The sequence below is a fragment of the Electrona antarctica genome, assembly GCF_951216825.1.
Source record: "Electrona antarctica genome assembly, chromosome: 8".
Taxonomy (NCBI): domain Eukaryota; kingdom Metazoa; phylum Chordata; class Actinopteri; order Myctophiformes; family Myctophidae; genus Electrona; species Electrona antarctica.
The window spans coordinates 1,867,341-1,888,019 of record NC_136789.1 but is presented as its reverse complement, the minus strand read 5'-3'; the positions used below and the strand labels follow the sequence as shown (position 1 = coordinate 1,888,019).

Sequence of the window (20,679 nt, the reverse complement as noted above, 5' to 3'; positions counted from 1 at the left end):
GGCGGTTGAACACCAGACGAGCCGCAGCTTTCTGAACAAGCTCCAGAGGTCTGATGGCAGATGCCGGAGCACCAGCAAGGAGGGAGTTGCAGTAGTCCAGGCGGGAGATGACGAGAGCCTGGATGAGCACCTGGGCTGCCTTCTCCGTGAGGAAGGGGCGAATCCTCCTGATGTTGTAGAGGAGGAATCTGCAGGACCTTGTCACTGATGCGATGTTTGCCGAGAACGTCAGTTGATCGTCCAGGGTCACACCCAGATTTTTCGCAGTCCGAGTTGAGGTCACCACAGCATTATCAATGGTGATGGCCATGTCTCGGTGCGGACAGCCCTTCCCCGGGAGGAACATCAGCTCGGTCTTGTCCAGGTTGAGCTTCAGGTGGTTTGTCGACATCCACGCCGAGATGTCAGCCAGACAAGCAGCAATGCGTGCCTCCACTTGGGTATCAGAGGGGGGGAATGAGAGGATCAGCTGGGTGTCATCGGCATAGCAGTGGTAGGAAAAGCCATGGGAGTGGATGACAGCACCCAGAGATGTAGTGTAGAGAGAGAAAAGAAGAGGACCCAGAACCGAGCCTTGGGGAACCCCAGTTGTGAGCCTGTGTGGTTCTGACACAGACCCTCTCAGCATCACCTGGTAGGAGCGACCCGTCAGGTAGGATGCAAACAGGGAGAGTGCAGAGCCTGAGACACCCATCCCCTCGAGGGTGGAGAGGAGGATCTGATGGTTCACCGTGTCGAACGCTGCAGACAGGTCCAGGAGTATCAGGACGGAGGAGAGAGAGTTCGCTCTAGCGGCATGGAGCGACTCCGTCACTGCCAGCAGGGCAGTCTCTGTCGAGTGACCCACTTTGAAACCAGACTGGTTGGAGTCCAGGAGGTTGTTCTGGTGGAGATAGGAGGACAGTTGTTTAAAGACAGCACGTTCGAGAGTTTTAGATAGGAAGGATAGAAGGGAAACCGGTCTGTAGTTCTTGATCTCAGAGGGGTCAAGTGTCGGTTTCTTCAGGAGGGGGGTGACTCTGGCAGTCTTGAAAGTAGAGGGAAAGTAGCCAGATGTCAGAGAGGTGTTAATAAGGTGGGTTAAGAAGGGAAGAAGTTCAGGTGCAATAGACTGCAACAGAGTGGTTGGGACCGGGTCCAGAGAGCATGAGGTGGGGCGACTAGAGGTAACAAGGAGAAGGACCTCGTTGCTATCAATTTATAGTAGTGAGAAGATCAACAATTCACTTGAGAATGAATACAGTAAGTACATGTGCGTGGTGCCTGGAACAGTTCATTAAAAACATACCTGGGCTGAGTAAAATGGATGCACATCCTGCTACTGTTAAATAAACCGACCACTAGGTGTCAGTCTATGATCAAGAATGAGAATGTAGAGCTTGCATCATGTGGTAAGCCTAAAATATCCCAGATAAGATCTATTATCATCTGATATATCATATCAAGGCACTCATTCACGACCTTGTCGTTCCCTCAGCTCCCACTGGGTGTCACTGACCAGTCGGTAGTTGAGTTTCCTGTAATTCCGAGGGTGAACCTGTCTCTGCCTCCAGACCTCCTCATATAGGCTCTGTACGACTGGGGCGAGCGAGGGGAAACCCCCACTGCGGGCTAGAGTCCTACAATACTCCCACTGGTCCTTGTCCATTTTCAGCAAGTGTCTTTGCTGGACGCCGCGCTCCACCTTGATGTCCTTCTCACTCTGCACCTCCTCCTCCATCTCAGCCCTGGACGGCAGCGACACAGTGCCCGCCAGAGTACCCAGAGCAAACTGGACCTGCAGGAGAGAGTAGAGACGATGCAGTAAGACGGTGACTATTTGTCTGGGTGTGTGAAATGGGTTTTTCACTGGTATGTTTCCTACATTTTGTTTTTAATTATTATTATTTCAAAACATTAAAAAAAAAAAACATTCCTAAAAAAGCAAAAACAAAAACATGAATTAAAAGCAAAATTCAATGATTCTGTGTTCTCATTCTGATTCTGTGTTAAATTTGGTGATACACTGTCTGACTATCACCCTGGAGAAAGGAGTCCCTCAAGGTTCCATTTTAGGACCTTTGCTTTTTCTGCTGTATGTAAACCATATTTGTAGTCAATCTAAGCATAGTAGGTATCATATGTATGCAGATGACACAATTCTGTATTCCTGTGCCCCCTCACTTGATGTGGCAGTGTCAAACTTGGCCTCTGACTTTGTCTCATTGCAGCATGAACTGCTAAACAGCAAACTGCTACTAAATGGCCACAAAACCAAGGCCATGCTATTTTCTCCAAATAGCCTAGTCAATGTCCCCTCAAACATCACCACTCTGGATGGAGTATCCATCGAATGGGTTGAGTTGTATAAATATCTTGGGATCTGGTTGGACAACAAGTTAAACTTCAAACACCACATTGACACCTTGGCAAAAAAGCTTAAGTTCACGCTGAGTTTCTTCTACAGAATGAAGTCCTGCTTTTCGAATGCTTCTCGCAAAAAGCTGGTTACAGGCCTCTTCCTGTCGCAGCTTGATTATGGCGATACTGTCTACCGCTTTGCTAGTTCCTCAACTCTGAGCAAACTTGACCCCCTGTTTCATGCTGCATTGAGGTTCATAACCAATTCCCCCTATAGGACTCATCACTGTACTCTGTACGCCCTAGTGGGTTGGTATTCCTTAACGTCTTGCAGGTTGCTACATTGGTATATTCTCATTTATAAAGCCATTCTTGGTAATCTCCCACGTTACATTGGTTCTAAATTTGAACTTGTCCAAAACTCTCTCAACCTCATATCAAATGCTTGGTTACGCTATGTCGTGCCCCCAACTAAATCTGAGGCTGGAAAAAAAAGCATTGCTTATTTCGGACCCTGGTCTTGGAATGACCTACAGACCAGGCTCAAACTGGCTGCTGTGATTCCCCTAGTGAGCTTTAAAAGGATTGCCATGGGCACACTTCCCATACACTGCTCCTGCTTTGACGTATAGCAAATGTCTGCTTGCTTTTTATTTTTAGTCTACTAAGCAATGCTTAGTTTTTATTTATTAGTCCTTATTGGTTGCGTTACTAAACGTTCCTGTTCTCCCTTTGAGCTTCTTAGTAGTGGGTACTGTATTTATGAGCATTGTATGTCTGTCCTGTTTTTTTGTTGTGTATTTTGTTGTTACTGGCAGAGCTGTGTCACTTATTTTGCCTCTTGTCTTGGCCAGTTCACACTTGTAAAAGAGACTTCAGTCTCAATGTGGTTTTTACTGGTTAAATAAAGGTTAAATAAATAAAATAAAATTCTTTCAGTGATTTCATAAAGAAATCAAATAAAATGAGAAATTCAGAAAACAGATGTTTAAGAAGTAGTGAAAATGGCTGATCTACAAGCTCACAATGTGGCGCGAAGCGACGTGTTGTGTGCTTGTAGATCTGCTATTTTCACCAATTTGGGTCCCAAACATCTAATCTCTCCTTTGGGTCACAGGCTAAAACGTTTGGGAACCACTGATTTTAGAGTACACACCTGGCAGTGAAAGTGTGGGAAGGGGCAGATGATTTTGCAGATGCCAATGATGAACAGCGAGGGGAATGCTGGTGGCATCATGAACCGGTAGAGAGGAGTCACCAAATGTGGTAGGATCTCCAGGCCCAGCTTAGCTGGGTTAAGGAAGGGGTAGGTGAAGTTGTACCCTGTGCACAGCAGCAGCACCTGCGGCCGGGAAAACGACCCGTCCTAATAGCAGAGCAATGTTAGAACATTTGATCAATTGTTTTCCTTTTGTGTTTTCCTTTAGTTTCCATGTTTTGTGGTTTCACAAGAAAAAGAGTGACCTAAAATATGAACATGGATAAAAAAATAAATCCAATATGCCATTGTGATAATCCTCACAGGAACATCTTTGGAGTACAATACAATTATTACAATACCAATTCAATGCACTTTACACTAGAATTAAAGATGGGTTTGACATTTAGTACTACCTACAGTACACTCTTTGGGGTTGCATAGTGCACTACTAAGTCACCCTGGAAAAGCGTGTCAGGCCCTAAAATCTGAACGTTGAATGGTATCCTATTTTAAGCTAACCTGGAAGCACAACGACCCGTCCTCCTGGACCCCAACCACTGGACTGGCCTGCCGAACCCCAGAGGGCAGAGGGACTGTCAGAGTGGGCTTACCATGGCTTAATATCACCTGTAGAGAGAGGTAGAGAAGAACATGAGACGCTACATTGTGTACTAACTTATAATGTGGTCATGAAATGGCATATGGATATAATGGTCTGCATATCTATAGCGCATTTCTCCAAAGAGCTTTACAATGTGCATTATATATTCTTTTTTTTTTAAAGATATTTTTTTGCGGCTTACGCCTTTTATTGGTTTTTGAAGGGACAGACAGTAGGCTGACAGGAAACGGGAGAGAGATGGGGGAAGACATGCAGTAAAGGCCGTGTCGGGCTCGGGAGTCGAACCCGCGGCACACTGCGACTGGATTACCAGTCGGGTGCCCAGACGGTTACGCCACCGCCTGGGCGTGCATTATATATTCAATAAAACCCATTCGCACATACTCGTACACCGATGGCGGAGAAACCATGTAAGGCATACATGTCAAACCCACTCATCGGGAACAGTTCAGTGCCTTGCTCGTGTAATCAGGAGGAGGAAGTAGTTACACTCAAACGACCACAATGGAAATGAGCTATCTAGCTTTATTGTGCTTTATCCTTTTGACAACCTGTTGTGAGCGACGCACACGGTGGCCCCTTGAACCTGGGGCGCTATTTAAACCAAACACTCTTTCATCGAAATCTTCTTTTAATAATGTAGAGGGAATGAGTGAGAGAACAGTAATTACCTGGGCGTCAACACTGGCAAGTTCAATGGCGATATCTAATCCTGACGACCCAGCTCCTAGGACCACTACAGACTGTCCAGAGAAAGGCTGTGGATACCTGTAGGAGTGACTGTGTATCACTCTACCTATGGATAGAAGGTTGAGAAACAGAGGTTGGCAGAGGGGGTATCGGCTTCAAGTTTGTTTTGTTTGTTTCCACCATTGTCAGTTAATTGTGTGATTGCTATGCGTATCTCCAACTTGCCGTTGCCAATCTCCAACTTACACATATAGGTTACAACTGGGCTGAACGGCTGTCAGTCTAGTCTCAGCTTCCTATCTCTCTACACTTTCAGCTTGAAAAAGCCTTTGAACCGTACTGTGACAGCACTGGCTATATATCAACAGGTTGTTGATCTGAACCAGGACATTAGACTTAGATTTAACCATATGAACCCTAGCGTCCATATTCTGGGGGAGGAAATGTGGAGCTAAAGAGTTAAAAACAGTTTCCCATCACCACAGAGATCCAATTTCCCCAGATAACACACGTATACATATATACTTTATACATATGAGAAATTGGCAACGGCTACATTATAATACAAAAAAAGAACGTATATCACGGAACGCATATCACATTAAATGTGATATAGCATTTTTAGAAATGAACAGACTGTCCAGAGAAAGGATGTGGATACCTGTAGGACTCACTGTGTATCACTCACTCTACCTATAGAGTGCATTAGCATCAAGAAAGATGGATGGAAAGGAGATTCATTTCTTTAATCTTCACCTTTGAAATGTTCTATCCCCGGGATGGATGGGATGTGCGGGTCAGAGTAATGCCTAGAAGAGGAGTACATTTTCATTTACTTTAACCTCTATAAGACGAAGATACAGTCAGTACGAGTTCACAAAAGATATAGACAAGTGCTAGTTTAAGGACAGGAACAAATATGATGCTGCTCCTGAATTTTGAAAAACAGCCAATAACTAATATGCTTTGATGCTTGTTAGGCTGTAGCTAACATGCAAATGCTGCGGTATAACAGCAAGTTGATCACAATATTAATGAGATTAGTACCTGTACTACTTGATAGTGATATTTATAATGAACATCGGTGAGATTTTCATTATAAGAATACACAAATCAATATTGGTTGGGTTTAATGGTTGCAAGAACTGGAGAGTACATCTTTTTGGAGTCTCAGTGTTTCTCAGTAAATGTTTTAGTAAGTGTGGTTGTTTTTCAGAGACAACATAGTATATAGTTCAGCACTTTAGCATTATATCTATACCATATAAGGCTTGTTATTATCAATCTTCACCTTGCTGCAGAAAATCCTACAGTATGCACACAGAGGCTTCTATCAGTGACGGCTGGCCTATAATGTCCTATGGGAAAACACTACACAAAGGCTTATAATATAAGCTTTTCTATTATATTTGCATATAAAAGATATAAGAGAATATGATTCTCTTTGTGTCCACAGGACAAAGTATTTGTAATGTGAACGAATCATATTTAGTACAGAAAAGAAAAGACACAGCCAAGACAAGCGTATAATGATTCCCCATCAAACGTCTTACCCAGTGCAGACAAAAACTGAGTCAAACATCTCTGTTTTCTGTGATCCTGACTTGTCGGATGTCATCACCTCCCAGCTCTGTTTTGACCTCTGTGCTTTAATTTCCACAGTGGCAGGATTCACCTCTTCCACTACTGTGTTGAACTGAACAGTCAGTAAACGAGGAGAGAGATACCAGGTCAAATACTTACAAATACAATACAAAAATACAATATTTTATTTACACATTTCCATCTGTGGTTTTCAATTACTTCTAAAAAAATACCTTTGAACTTCAATGGCCAAAATAAAAAAGCTTTTATCAAAGGTTCCACTGAATAATAAGTGTTGAAACACAATGTGCTGTGACATACCAAATGAGTTAGTCAGAAAGGGGAGGTGGGGGATTTGGGGCCCTATTTCTGCCGGTGCCTAAACGTCTTTGCTTTTTTTTTTTTTACTACTTTTTTTTAAAACATTTAAGGCAGGCAGTATCCTAAACGTTAGAGCCCATACCATGGTAAGAAAGTTACTGCTTTGAATCTGTACTCCAGGTGGTGAGATCTTGGTGGGGGAACTGGTTCATTTTAAGCTTCAGACATCACTTCGCTTCAGCACTTAACTAAATTAACTGAAACCACCGTTTGATCAGTAGCTAATATGCTTCATGAAAGACAGTTCAGTGGTAAATAAGTTAAGAAGCATGAATGAGCATGAGCATGGGATGATTCCTACCCTGATGTGAGGCACGATATGCTGGCTGTCACTGTAGCGTTATGATTCTTACCCTGATGTGAGGCACGATATGCTGGCTGTCACAGTAGCGTTATGATTCTTACCCTGATGTGAGGCACGATGTGATGGCTGTCACTGTAGCGTTATGATTCTTACCCTGATGTGAGGCACGATATGCTGGCTGTCACTGTAGCGTTATGATTCTTACCCTGATGTGAGGCACGATGTGATGGCTGTCACTGTAGCGTTCAAGGTATCGCTGGACCTCCTGGTGTAGCAGGAAGCTGGGCAGCTGGGGGTCAAAGGGGAAGTCTGGGAACATCATCACCTCTTTGGGGAGATTGGTCCTATGACGCATGAGAGGATGAAAAGTGATATTTCTTTGTTAAAACATTTTTTCCAATTAAGCACTATATTCTGATCATTGCTATATTATTTGTTCAGTACCAGGGGTCACCTCATCTCTACAGCTCCTTAAATAAGGTGGCCGGGTCACCAATTTCATCCAATCAGAAGAGAGAACCCATTTATCGGCTTCAATTTTAAAGTGTTCCAATTCAAAATTCCTCTGCTCATTTTTTGTTTCATCTCCGACCTGAAAATGTATTTTATGTTTACTAGAGTTGGCGAGATGTTTAAATAAAAGCACTTACATCCCTTTAAACGTTAATGACTAAACAAGAGTGCCAGAGACACAAGTGCCATGCCTACATTACAAACAGAAACATGGCATGTTGGGCACCTACCCAGGGCCCAAGACTACCATGAATACATCACAACCAAAATGGTTTGGTCAGTCGACCAGTCAGCATAGCAACACACCTGAGGTCTCTGTACATGCTGCTATGAATGGGCAGGCCATTGTCGTAGCAGCCCACACGCTCCTCGTAGAACCAGGTGCCACCGACATGCTCGGTGAGCTCATAGACCACAGGAGGTTCAAAGGCTTCTGGACGAGCCAGGATGTGTCGAGCTGCACACAGGCCAGCGGCCCCAGCCCCTATGACTGCCACACGCAAACGGGCCATCCTCACGGCTCTATCAGAAATGAAATGACAAACATTGGATAAACCTGGTTTGTCTCAAATTGATTCACAAATGATCAAGGGACATAATTCTGATAAACTGAAATAGATACAGACAGACAGACAGACAGACAGACAGAATGAGACACAGGCAGGCACAGACAGACAGACAGACAGACAGAATGAGACACAGGCAGACAGACAAAAGGAGAACTGAAACAGCAAACTATTAATCCAACAATAGGCCTAGGCCTACATCATATCAATCACCCTCACGGTTTTGCAAAGACCACAGTGATGATACCTGCTCTGGAGGTGTCAAAAACGCCCGGAATAATATTGAGAAGTCTGGCCTGAGAAGTGACATTAAAGGCTGTGCCTGTAACAGCCAAAGTTGCAACCTCCCTCTCTGTATAGCCATTCATTGACTGTATAGACTAGCAGTACGGTACCACAGCTGGACTTTGGTACAACGAATTTGTATGCAGACACGTGACTTTAAATGTTTTACGTGCAAAGTTGAAGAGAGGTACAATGTTTTGGACCCAAAGTTTGGCCCTCGTCTGTTAAAGAATTAGCTAATGATAACATGGAAGCCGTTATACATCTGATTTTCTGGCCAAATAGCAAACTGGAAAAACTGCTATTCGCGATGTGCATAGCCTACTTGGGTTTATTATGACTGTGCTGTGCGCTGATCAGACACATGATGATAACCGCATAAATGCACTTATTATTATAGGTACAACAATATGTGCTGCTATTTGTACTAGTACGTTAAATTACCGAGTAATAACTCCCAGGGCTGTCATTTTCCATTTTCATTATTCCTCCATCTACTTTAGATAAAATATCAAACCGTGGAAGATGTGCATTGTGCACTACTGGCTCAGAACATTTCATAAATGTTTATCTTCCGGGTTTCTAAAGAGTAACCAAGTTGAATCATGCATTGCTTTAGCGCCATCTTGTGGCGTTTTCAAAAACATTCGTGACACGTCAGATTGCCATAATGGTTTGAACTTTAAATGCCTGACCTTGTAATTTACTTATATAAACAATAATGCAATTATTTGGGTGAAAGCCAATATTAACCTATATGTTAATAGCAAAAACAAGTGCTTATGGAATTGTATAGGCTATATTCATACGTTTATAAATCCTAAATCCTGTTCCCAATTGGTATTGTCTGTATTGTTTATTAACCCAAATCAAACTGTCTAAAACATGTTCAATTTCAAATATTTTATTTTGAAAAAAAGAAAAGAAAAAACATCCAAAGCAAAAGACTGACAGAGAGAGACACACACACACACATCATTTACATAATATTCTCTATGTGTAAGAGCTGAAAGCAGTTAATAAATCAACAATTGTTATATGCTCTTTCCCCACAGTGATGTAAATAGCATTTCAATGTAATGGGTCCCGGGGCCCAGGGGTGGTCTTTTAGATGGGACCCAGGGTCATTTTATGAGTCCTACTTCAACAACGTACAGTACTGAGTACAGTATTGCATCCCAGTATCCCTGGAGGGTGACATGATTGCGTCATCTCTCAATTTAGTGAGTCTAAGGATGCAGGCTATTTGCAGCACTTTTGTTGTCGGAATGAGCCTGTCTAAAAGGACAAACTAGAATGAATTAACTAACTGAATTAGAGAAGAAAAACAATCCTGAACAGAGGCATGTAACTATAAATATTCTTTAACAGAGGTATGTAACCATGCAAATTGTCGGCTTTATAGCACATACTTGCAGTACGTTATTCACTGATACACGGTGGAACCTCAAAAACCCACCATCCATCTATCATCCCAATCACTGGCACTCACATATACTCTCTGACACTCACACACACATAACCACAAAGCATTGGCACAAAAAAAACCCCACACACCCAAAGTCATTATTTGGTGGCAGCGTTGCTGTGTGGAGGCTGTGTGAGCTGAGGCTGCTGTTGCTCTGCTAGTGCCTGCTGAAGACGCGTGCGCTTCCTGGAGTAATGCTGCCAGTGCAGCAGCTGCTGTTCATCGATGAACTTGGCGCACTGCGCGTTCACCAGCTCCTTGCGGAAATGCTCGTACTGTAACAGCTCCAGCATGTGCAGGCAGTGGGGGTATCTGCAAGAACATAATTATTCATCATTCGACGGCATTGGCCACTTTTATTTTTTGTTGCATTGAATGACCAATGAAATGCTGACTGAAATCCAACCCACAAATGCCCTCTATGGTGTGAAAGTTGAATAGAATTGAATGTGGGTCCATAGGGAAACTTCATTCAGGGTTAGAATATCTGTATTATGACTAGGAAAACTGATTGATTCCTGAGCTTCAGCATATAGTCATTAATATACTCTCATTGACTGTACACAATTATTGTCAACAGAGACCCATTGCAGATATTTAGTGGTTTGGTTATTGACTTTTACCCAAACATTTCAAATAAACACCCACTTCTATTGTATTACCTCTTAAACACCTACTCTGAAATGACCATGCAGTGATTGGCTGTGACAGTGTGTCTTTTAAAAAAAAAATTGATTCCTGTGGGGTTTTTTATGCGTTCACAAACGTATACTTACTTTAGGAACTTGGCATACTCGGGTTCTTTCCAATACATTAAGTACTTCAGGTAGTTGACAAAGGCCTTGTCTCGCAGGAATCCTCTCTGAGCCAGAACTGAAGACATGGAGACAGATAGGATTATTTTCCAGTTCCACCATGTGTACTAGAAACTTGACTTAGCCTCATGTCTACGAATACAAGCTTACAATGTGTCTACAAGCTAAGTAGGTGTGCTTTCTTTTACATTTTTGAAAAAACATTTTAAGTTACAGTATAATTTAATGATCTATTCTACATCCACTGCCTTTGACCCTTATTAGGAGCTGCAGTGGGCACCGGCAGCCACAGTGACTGACGGCCAAGCTACACCAGGCTTTTCTCGCGCGAACGCGCGTGCGTTATTTAAAATAGGACTGGACCTAAATTCAATGCACGCGTTTAGGGTAAACGCGCGCGTTTTGTGCGAGAAAAGCCTGGTGTAGCTTAGCCGTGAACAGTTCTCTTAGGAGCTGCAGTGAACTGTTCAGTAACAGTTCTCTTAGGAGCTGCAGTGGGCACCGGCAGCCAGCCACAGTGACTGCACGCGCTTTTCCACCAGGGTTGAACCGGCCAGGTTCTTAGTCCATGAGCCAGAGTTCCAAAATTGGAATGTTAATTATGAATTGAGTGGGCAAAACCATACATATATTAAATTGTTTATAGCAGGGTTCCCCAATATGCGGCCCGCGGGCCATTTGCGGCCCGCCCCCTTGTGGCCCCTGGAAGAGAATAAAAAAAGCCTATGCATGTCAAACTGGGCATCCTTTTCAAATGGGGTCTTGCCCTGAAAATTAATTTTCAGGGCAAGACCTCGACCTCGTGCGTGCGGACTCGGCCGCCAGCCTGGTACCCTAGTCAAAATATGGCCCTTGAGGAAAATTAATTGGGGAACCCTGGTTTATAGGGTCAATATAAGTAAATTAACATTATATGATAACCCTTCCTTCCACAATAGTAGCTTTTTCATTTTTTGCATATTTCCTATATAATGCCTAATTTGCATATTTAAATTAATGTACAATTTCAGTAAACTTGTAATACAATAAATCATGTCTTCATGTAAGTAATCAACTGGGGAATTTCATGGTGATAACTATTACATTAAAATTTTACCTATTCACCTATCATGTATAATATATACTGTAGGTGAAAATAACCAAATATGTGATAAATATGAAAAAGCTACTCCTGTAGAAGGGTTACCAGTGGGCAACAGCGCCAACTGATCACTAACCCACTGTGCCACCCAGACCTGTGTGAGCCAACAGGAACCATGACAACTGATCACTAACCCACTGTGCCACCCAGACCTGTGTGAGCCAACAGGAACCATGACAGAAACATACAGTAGTAATCTTTCAATGTTTTTGGTTTTATACAATTCATAATGTCACAATGTATCTGTAATAATATCAAAGTTGTGTGGTCAACTCACAGTTCAGGTAGTTTGGGTTGGCCAGACACTGGACAAACTCCAGCTCTGACTGAAAGCGGGTCCTCGCCTGCTCCTCTGTGAAGTAAAGACAATACATTCATCATACAGTAGGCTGATTGATTGAAAAGGCTAAATGACATACTTTAACTAACCACCACAAAGACTAGCCCTGGTCCAGCGCTTACAGCGAGTCTCTAGCACTGGACCAGGGCTACACAAAGACTAGACGTGAGCTCTGATTTCTCTTGAATGGATAGACTGTACTACAGCTTGTTTTTGTTTTGTAACGCACCAACAGCCGTTATACTGAACTCAAGTGGAAACACACACATTCTCTATTCAAATTCGTAACATAAACTCAGCTCATCTCCCACTACGCAGGGATTGAGGGAACAATCTCCATTTTGTTATGCCCTCGTCTTTTCAAGCACATACATAAACATAAACCAACAGAGGTGGTACCATGTAACCATTTACATACAGCTTTCAATGAGGGATGGTTATAATTATTATGTTTTAATATACCGGGAGCATAATAGTTATTATAGCATTATGACGAGGTATCAATGTAATCCATCTAATCCATGTATGATCTCCTTCATAAATACCATACCTGCTTCTACTACGCCAGCCATGGGAAAAATGGCGACCAAAAGAACAAAAAAGCAGCTGCCTGTTTAGTGAATCGATAAATAATCTTCGACGGAAAATATAAATCGAACCTAATTAAACCTTTAGGTTATGTCTTTGAACCGGTTTGGTTCAAAGACAATAACAGTTAGCATTTAGCACGGGAGCAGTCAGTATCCATTTGCCAAAAAGCACAACAACTCTTCTTCTTTGGGGGTTTTGTTGGCGGGTTGCAACCATGTCTTTCAGGTGTATACCGCCACCTACTGTATCGGAGTATATAGCGGGACACCATGCACTACTTTATAACTAACATCGCCTCACCCGAATTTTATAACTCAAAAGCACAACAACCTTAGGACAACAACTTCAAATTCTTCAACATTTACAACAGTTTACGAGATCTGAAGTTTAATTATTTGACCACAAGAGGGAAGTATTGTCTGCTGTGCTTGGTCGGTCACCTGTGCGTTGGATAATACAATATTTTCAAGTTGAACTGAACAGATTTCATTTTTAATTTGAATTGACATTTAGAGCTACAGATCTGTCAATCAGAGCCTGGTGTCAATGCCAAAGTCCATCACCAAGAAGCAAACTGGGGGTCCTTGAAAAGTTGAAATAAAAAGGTTTGAGAACTGATGAAGACTGTGTAGGTGTTGGTGTATAGGACAACTTGACTCTTTGCCCTGTTCCATGTCCAGATAGGACATAGAATCTAGCTTTGTCCTGCCCATGTTGTCCTGCACATAATCTATGGTCCTGCACTCAATCGCCACTCGGCCCTGAAGGACATTTCTTAGTTGTTACTTGTTTTGTCATGGTGTAAAGTAATTAAGTACATTTAGGCTACTTAAGTATTGTAATTTGTACTTACCATAAGTAAAATTTTGAAGTATTTGTACATTACTTGAGTATTCCCAATTTACAGTACTTTTACTTCTACTCCACTACATCTCAGATCCAAATATTGTACTTTTACTCCACTACATTTATTGAAAAATATGAGTTACTAGTAGTTACTGTAGATTTAGATTATTATTAAAAACATACATTAACCACTTCAGCGATATATATATACATTTCGGCCATTTGAAAATAGCCCATGTGATGTGATGCAACACATTGTGAGCTTGTAGATCAGCTATAAAATATGTGTAGACATTCACTCAAAACGTACATTTTGATGCCAATACTTCTGTACTTCAAGTACATTTTGAATTCCGGACTATTACTTGTAAGAGTGGGGTAAGGAGTATTTTTGTATTGCCGTATTGGTACTTTTACTTAAGTACACTTTTTCCACCACTGGTTTTGATATACATGGTTGTTCGGTGATGAGTGAATAGATAACGTCAGTCAGTAGTTTCTCTTCTGGCTGGAGGAACAGCGGACGGACTTTAGACTATACAGTGTGGAAAAGTGTCTTCTCTCCCTCACTCTCATTTGCTAAACTAGACCGGTGACCGGCTGTATAGGCTATAGAGCACCGATTCGGTAACGATGGAAGTTGGACATCCATGCCCCTGCACCCAGCTGTCTCTGTCCACCTGTGTCCCTTCATTCCTATATATGGAGTTCTGTCAGGCATGCCCAAATATGAAGTCTTATGTCAAAAGTGATGTCAGCTGTGTCCCCTTGTATGTCCACATAATGGAGTTCTTTGTTAAGCATGCCCAAATATCGAGTCTGGCCCGGGCAGAGGCCTTTTGTAGCGGTTCTGAACAACCATGGGTCCGACCGACTTGACACCGGGCACTGCACTCCCTGTGGGGGTGTGGAACGTGTGTGTCGAATTTGAAGTCAGTGGGGCGAAAGATTCTCGAGTTATGTACGCACGTGCGCACGCGCGCACACACACACACACACACACACACACACACGTGTGCATGTGTTTGTTTAAGCGCCAAATGTATTAAATATACAGTAGAACAAAATAATAATAAATACATTTCCAAACTGAACAATTGAGCTACTATTAAAAGATTTACATTATTCAGAAACAATGACAGGGAAGTTAACAAGGAAAGTAAATTATATCATTTCTCAGCCTTCGCTTAAATGCCTTTATTAAAATCATAGACAAAACTGTTAGTCAGACATTGCAATACAAAAACTAGAAATTACTTATGTACAGTATACTCATAAATAGCTACATGTATCTTACTGCATAAGAAGTCAGTCTTAAATAGGCAGCTATACAAAAATTCTAAATTATCTTAAAACTATATTGTTTACATCATCAAGAAGTTATTCTTATTAAGAATATATGTCATATTTGGTCATGGTTACAGAAAATAATTAGGGCATGCCAGTGTGTGTGTGTGTGTGTGTGTGTGTGTGTGTGTGTGTGTGTGTGTGCGTGTGCGTGTGTGTGCGGGGGTATTTGCATGTGTGTGTGTGTGCGTGTGTGTGTTTCTTATTCACAGAATACTTAAAGACATGGCTAACAGTCATGTCAAAAAGGATAGTTTGTCATCCTTTTCCCATATTCTCTTAAGGCTGCAGCATACTCCAACCAAACACAGACTTTGTTAAGCTTTTATTTCTGCAACCTTCATATTTTAGGTAAAGCGACTTTGGGCACTGCATTATATTCATATCTGAGATTATTATTATTAGCATACTGAATAGTTTTGAAGAATGGTTGGCTGAGGATAATCCCTTTCTGAGTGACTACAAACACAACCAGATGGAAACTAACTAAGAAAGATAGCACACACTTTGTCCATAGTGTCTGCGTCGCCAGAAATGGCAAAATCTCTTAGACGAAAAATGATGTTGGAGGTTGATATACACAATGCTTCAGTGGGCAGTGGCTCGAACAAGCTGCGGTGTTGCAAGGCAGACTACTGAGTGGGCGAGGTCTAGCGCTGAGAACTTGGAGTGACTATACATTTATTTTTGCCCTCTAAGAACTTTGTTGGGTTCGGCAAGTCTTGCCAAAGCCGAAAAATGTATGGTATCATTTTGTAGTATGCTGCAGCCTATACTCCTTCAAGTACAGGTTAGATCACCACATTCTAATAAACAATTTACACAAAGCCAACCAAAAAAGTTTTTTGGATTTTAGTATGAATAAGGTTCTTGCACTAGACCAGTGATTCCCAACCTGTGTGCCTGGTCTAGTAACTAGACAGTAGTAGTGGCGTTAGCCCAGGAGGGGAAGGTATCCAGGTCGAACAGAACTCTGCCCCAGGTGTTAATGGCCAACGTGATACAGAGGATCCCGATGATATTCATCACCAAACCTGTCTTTGCCTGCAGGGGAGACAGAAAGAGCTTTAAGAGAAGATTGTAAGAAAAGAGATGAGGGTACATAGTGTACACAGACAGTGTACACAGACAGTGTACAGAGTGTCACACACATTATGGAAAAAGTTCCACCTTTAGGCACATGAACCCTTGCATCCCTTTTCCGGACATGTTATAATACTGCAAAAATAGGAGAAGATCCAGCAAAATAGGGGAACATTCAGCAAAAATAGAGGAAATTCGAACAATTTGAGGAACTAATTATATAGGGGTTCAGTGGTTAAACAACAGATAAATTGCTTCATTAAATTGAAGTTAAATCTAAAATACTTTATCCGTCAGCTATATAACTGTGTGTGTGTGTGCATGCATGCATGTGTGTGTGCGTGAGTGTGAGTGTAGGGAGCTCAGAGATGAAAGACCATCAGTGCATCATGAGATACATGTAGTTTAACGTTTTAAAGACACTAGTAGTCTATATATGCTGTGGTTCATTGCACATTTTGGCCACTACCACTAGGGGGGCGCTAGTGAGTAATTTATGTTAATTTATGTTAATTTATTCATACATTCCATACATTCCATACATTCCATACATTCATACATTCCATACATTCCATACATTCCATAATCATATTGTATATATCATAAAAATCATATTATATTATAATTATTATTATTATTATTATCGTTTTATTTATGTATGTGATGTATTGCCATGCTTTTTGTTCTTGCTTAAGTGTTAAGCTTAAGTGTTTTACATTAAGTGCTTAAATCTCCCATCTCTCCCTTTCTCTATGTCCCATTCATGTCACAGCCTGTGACCCCCCTCATGTGGGTCTGTCCCACAGATCAGACAGACATGCCGGCTCCAGGTGTGAATAGGACAATAGAAATGTAGATGAACCACTGTGTGGGGTGAGGGGTGGGGGATCCCTTATCTTTTACAACTGCCAGGTGGCAGTTGTAACCGGGGGGTGGGGGCCATTCTCTTTGAACTGCCAGCTGGCAGATTGGGGGGGGTCCCTTATCTTTTTGAAGTGCCAGATGGCCGTTGTAAACCCCCCCTCCTCAAAACATTTGTTTGTTGTGTTAATGTGTTAATTAGATGAAGTTAAAATCGGGGGTGGGGGCCCTTATCTTTGAAGTGCCAGCTGGCAGGTGACAGGTACCAGGTGACAGGTGACAGATGACAGGTGACAGGTGACCGATGACAGCAGCTGACCGCTGACAGGAAAACACACAGCTTGTGTGTTGGTTTAGCCCTAAAATTTGCAATTTCCAGGCGCATATATACGTTGGAATATTGGGTGTACAGTAGGTGTACACTATTGAGTATAGGTATGGAAAAATAAAAAGTATGAATAAATTACTTAAAAAAAGCTTAAAGTTAAAAAAAGTTACAAAACAAGTTAAAAGTTAAAAAACTTAAACAAATAAAGAAAAGGAGAAAAATGAAAAAATCAAGAACTTTTAGTGTAAATGTGGTTTCTCAATTGTACTGCCTATGTACGTGTGAACTCGTAGAGAAGAACGCTTGAACTAGCTTGGGTGTTGTAGATGCCGCAAATATGTTCGAAAAGGTTTGTACAATGGTTAGTTAGAGGGGGTGGTCTACTGTGTGGGTGGGGTGTGTATGGGGGTTGGTCTACTATGTGTAGGTGTAGTCTAGTGTAAATGTGGCGTATAGCTGGTACTGCAGGTTTAAACATCAGGTTGGTCGGCTGTCTAGCTTTTCTTTTTTTTGTCTAACAGATTTGTTCATTTTATGGTGTAATTCCATTTTTGACCATAGACTATGGATCTAATAATATAGGTGTAATTCCTCATACAGCCACTACAGACCTGTAGGGGGTTTCAGCCTCCTAGTGCAATTCATCTATTTTATTTTTCGTCCCATTGGTTCAGAGGACACCCCCATCCAGGGGCCCCACAAGGGGGTGTAATACCAGTTTTGGCCCATAGACTATGGATTTGAGCATCTCATCGGTGTAATACCGGGTAACACCACTACACCCAAATGCATTGGGGTTTCAAGCCCTCTAGGGGAGTGGATCTCAGTTCACTTCATGTTTTGGTCCACAGACAGTTAAAATCATGATGAGCATGCAACCAAATGGACTCTTGATGAAGGCTTTATGATTATAGGGGTAATGATCAGGCATGTAGGGATAGCCATAGGTGTTTACGATTATTTGGACGCAGTAACTGTCAGTTTTTACAGTATTACATGGATCCAATATTCTCTGCTATTATTTGGTATCCTTCAGCCATGATGAGGCTCTTACATGTAACATATCTGTCCTCTCTAATTATATTACAATATGGTTATGTTATGCTCATAGGGAACAGTGGTTCGAGCAGTAATTATTGTCTTCAGACAATGTATGATCAGGTTATTAACCAAACATTACAGGTAGTATATCATAATCCCATATGGTCTAGTGGTTTAGGATGCTTGGAGTCTAGCCATGGGACCCTAGTTCGACTCTTGGTGTGGGAAATATAAGTATATGTTTTCAATTATAGTGAAAGTTAATGATATCTACCTAGTGGGCAATTTCTATAGATGTTGATCAACCAGTCATGCAAACGATTTCAGCACCATAGATAGCATTATGCCCCTATTGTTAGGACTATTAGTACACCTTATGTAGACACAGAACTCTAGAGTGCATACGTATTGGTTCATCATACAGATATTCCACTGATGGATTGATGGTAGGTTACTAGTTAGCGTATGATTCATGTTGATAATCTTTTGAAAAATTTGATTTTACGGGGGTTCATATGGTAAAATGCCTAAATTGTAAATTGTAAACTACATAACAATACTATTTACAGCATCACATACACAAAAATGATACAAAAACAAAACAAAAAATTATACAACAGCAGAAAACAAAACAAAAATGACACAAAGCAAACAGCAAAAAACATAACACAGCAACAATACGAAACAAAATCAAAAGGCTACACACCAGACAAGACAATATGTAAAAACATATGTGATAAAAACACAAAACAAAATCAAAAACTGGACACAACACAACAAAACAAACTTTTTCAAAACACAACACAAACAAAAAATACTAAAACAGAAATAAATAAACTACACAGCAGACAAAACGAGACAAAAACAAAAACTTTTTCAAAACAAAAACACAAAACACACATTAAACAAACATCATGACACAAAAACAAAACAAAAATTATACAACAGCAGAAAACAAAAACAAAAATGACACAAAGCAAACAGCAAAAAACATAACACAGCAACAATACGAAACAAAATCAAAAGGCTACACACCAAACAAGACTATGTAAAAACATATGTGATAAAAACACAAAACAAAATCAAAAACTGGACAAAACACAACAAAACAAAAACTTGACAAAACACAACACAAAAAAAAAATACTAAAACAGAAATAAATAAACTACACAGCAGACAAAACGAGACAAAAACAAAAACTGGACAAAACACAACAAAACAAAAACTTGACAAAGCACAACACCACAAAAACTGGACAAAACAAAACACAAACAAAAATACTACAACAAAAATAAATAAATAAACTACACAGCAGACAACACAACAAAAATAATAATAACTTGACATGAAGTATATGACTAAACGTGTAGCTAGATGGAATAGGGGGGTATACACAGACATGACCCGCTACCCATACATGTCCAGATCAGGCGGTTATAGCACCACCAGCAGGTGGTTTTTGCTAAACCCCATTTTATTTTGGAACAAAATGGTTCAAATCATCAGATACCCTCCATGCCTAAGAAGAAAGGGACTATAATGTAGCACATTATAGTGCTATCATGAGGCCCACAACCTGCCAGGGCCTGTTTTTTTTATCTAGTATCTAGTCTAGTTTCATCTATATAGATGTATCTAGTACACAAGATCTTGCTCAATATTACAAATTATTTACAATTTTTATTTTTATTTGTAATGATAAGATTTTTTTTTGTGGAGAAAACGTATAATTCCTACACAGGCAGGGGTTATCGATGTATACAAAAACATCTACTTGGATCAATTATCCTGGAATTATTATACTTCTAAGATTATATTCTTGAAAAAGTTGCTAAACTCTGTTGTTAAATGCTAAACGCCTATTGTTTTTAGATCTACAATGATCTGTATAGATAGTGTAGTCAGAACAAATCACTAGTTGTCAGTGATAGACAGTAAATCCTTCATCATCAATCACCAGACACTTTTGACTCATTCACTCAGTTGTTCTCTCTTCCACTATATTATGACTAGTACATTATTCAACCAATACCAATAACTATTAACTAATAACTATTTTGTAACTAAATTTGGAAAAATTGTTAATTTCAGTTATTTTATCATTTTTCAGACATACTCTCTATCCATTTTTGTAACTGTGCAAACATCTGGAGTGGTAAAAGACCCCCACACTCCACCATTTTCCCCCTGGTGGGTAGATAATTACACAGCCAACAGATCCCTAACAGCATCCTAACAGCATCCTCCATCTGATTTCACGAGCCAAAGGCCTATAGGGTCTATCAGAGATACAGGACCCTGTGGTCACAGGGGTCTGGTATAGTCCTACCAT

At 41.0% G+C, this 20,679-nt stretch overlaps 3 protein-coding genes across 4 annotated transcripts in view; all 3 read right to left on the bottom strand.

The window, feature by feature from the left end:
* Positions 1–1,195: 1,195 nt before the first annotated feature.
* Positions 1,196–9,033, bottom strand: LOC306928310 (uncharacterized protein). 2 transcript variants are annotated; one of them, XM_079508327.1, is made up of 9 exons: positions 8,931–9,033; positions 7,942–8,157; positions 7,328–7,466; positions 6,407–6,549; positions 5,610–5,662; positions 4,835–4,959; positions 4,061–4,168; positions 3,497–3,706; positions 1,196–1,777 (listed from the first exon to the last, which is right to left on the bottom strand). In XM_079508327.1, exons 1-9 carry the CDS (start codon positions 8,954–8,956, stop codon positions 1,451–1,453), a joined length of 1,347 nt encoding a protein of 448 aa, XP_079364453.1. In that variant the 5' UTR covers positions 8,957–9,033; the 3' UTR covers positions 1,196–1,450. The 2 variants fall into 2 exon arrangements, with proteins under 2 accessions (XP_079364453.1, XP_079364454.1); XM_079508328.1 differs by lacking the exon at positions 8,931–9,033 and adding an exon at positions 8,449–8,616.
* Positions 9,034–9,374: 341 nt separating this feature from the next.
* On the bottom strand, positions 9,375–13,047 carry med31 (mediator complex subunit 31). The gene is made up of 4 exons (XM_079507666.1): positions 12,801–13,047; positions 12,188–12,262; positions 10,731–10,827; positions 9,375–10,266 (listed from the first exon to the last, which is right to left on the bottom strand). Exons 1-4 carry the CDS (start codon positions 12,820–12,822, stop codon positions 10,053–10,055), a joined length of 408 nt encoding a protein of 135 aa, XP_079363792.1. The 5' UTR covers positions 12,823–13,047; the 3' UTR covers positions 9,375–10,052.
* Positions 13,048–14,959: 1,912 nt separating this feature from the next.
* Positions 14,960–20,679, bottom strand: part of LOC306928462 (Na(+)/citrate cotransporter-like) — a 35,078-nt gene continuing 29,358 nt past the window's right edge. The window contains exon 13 of the mRNA XM_079508596.1: positions 14,960–16,078. Coding sequence (XP_079364722.1) covers positions 15,950–16,078 — 129 coding nt within the window. The 3' untranslated portion in view covers positions 14,960–15,949. The remainder of the gene's footprint in view (positions 16,079–20,679) is intronic.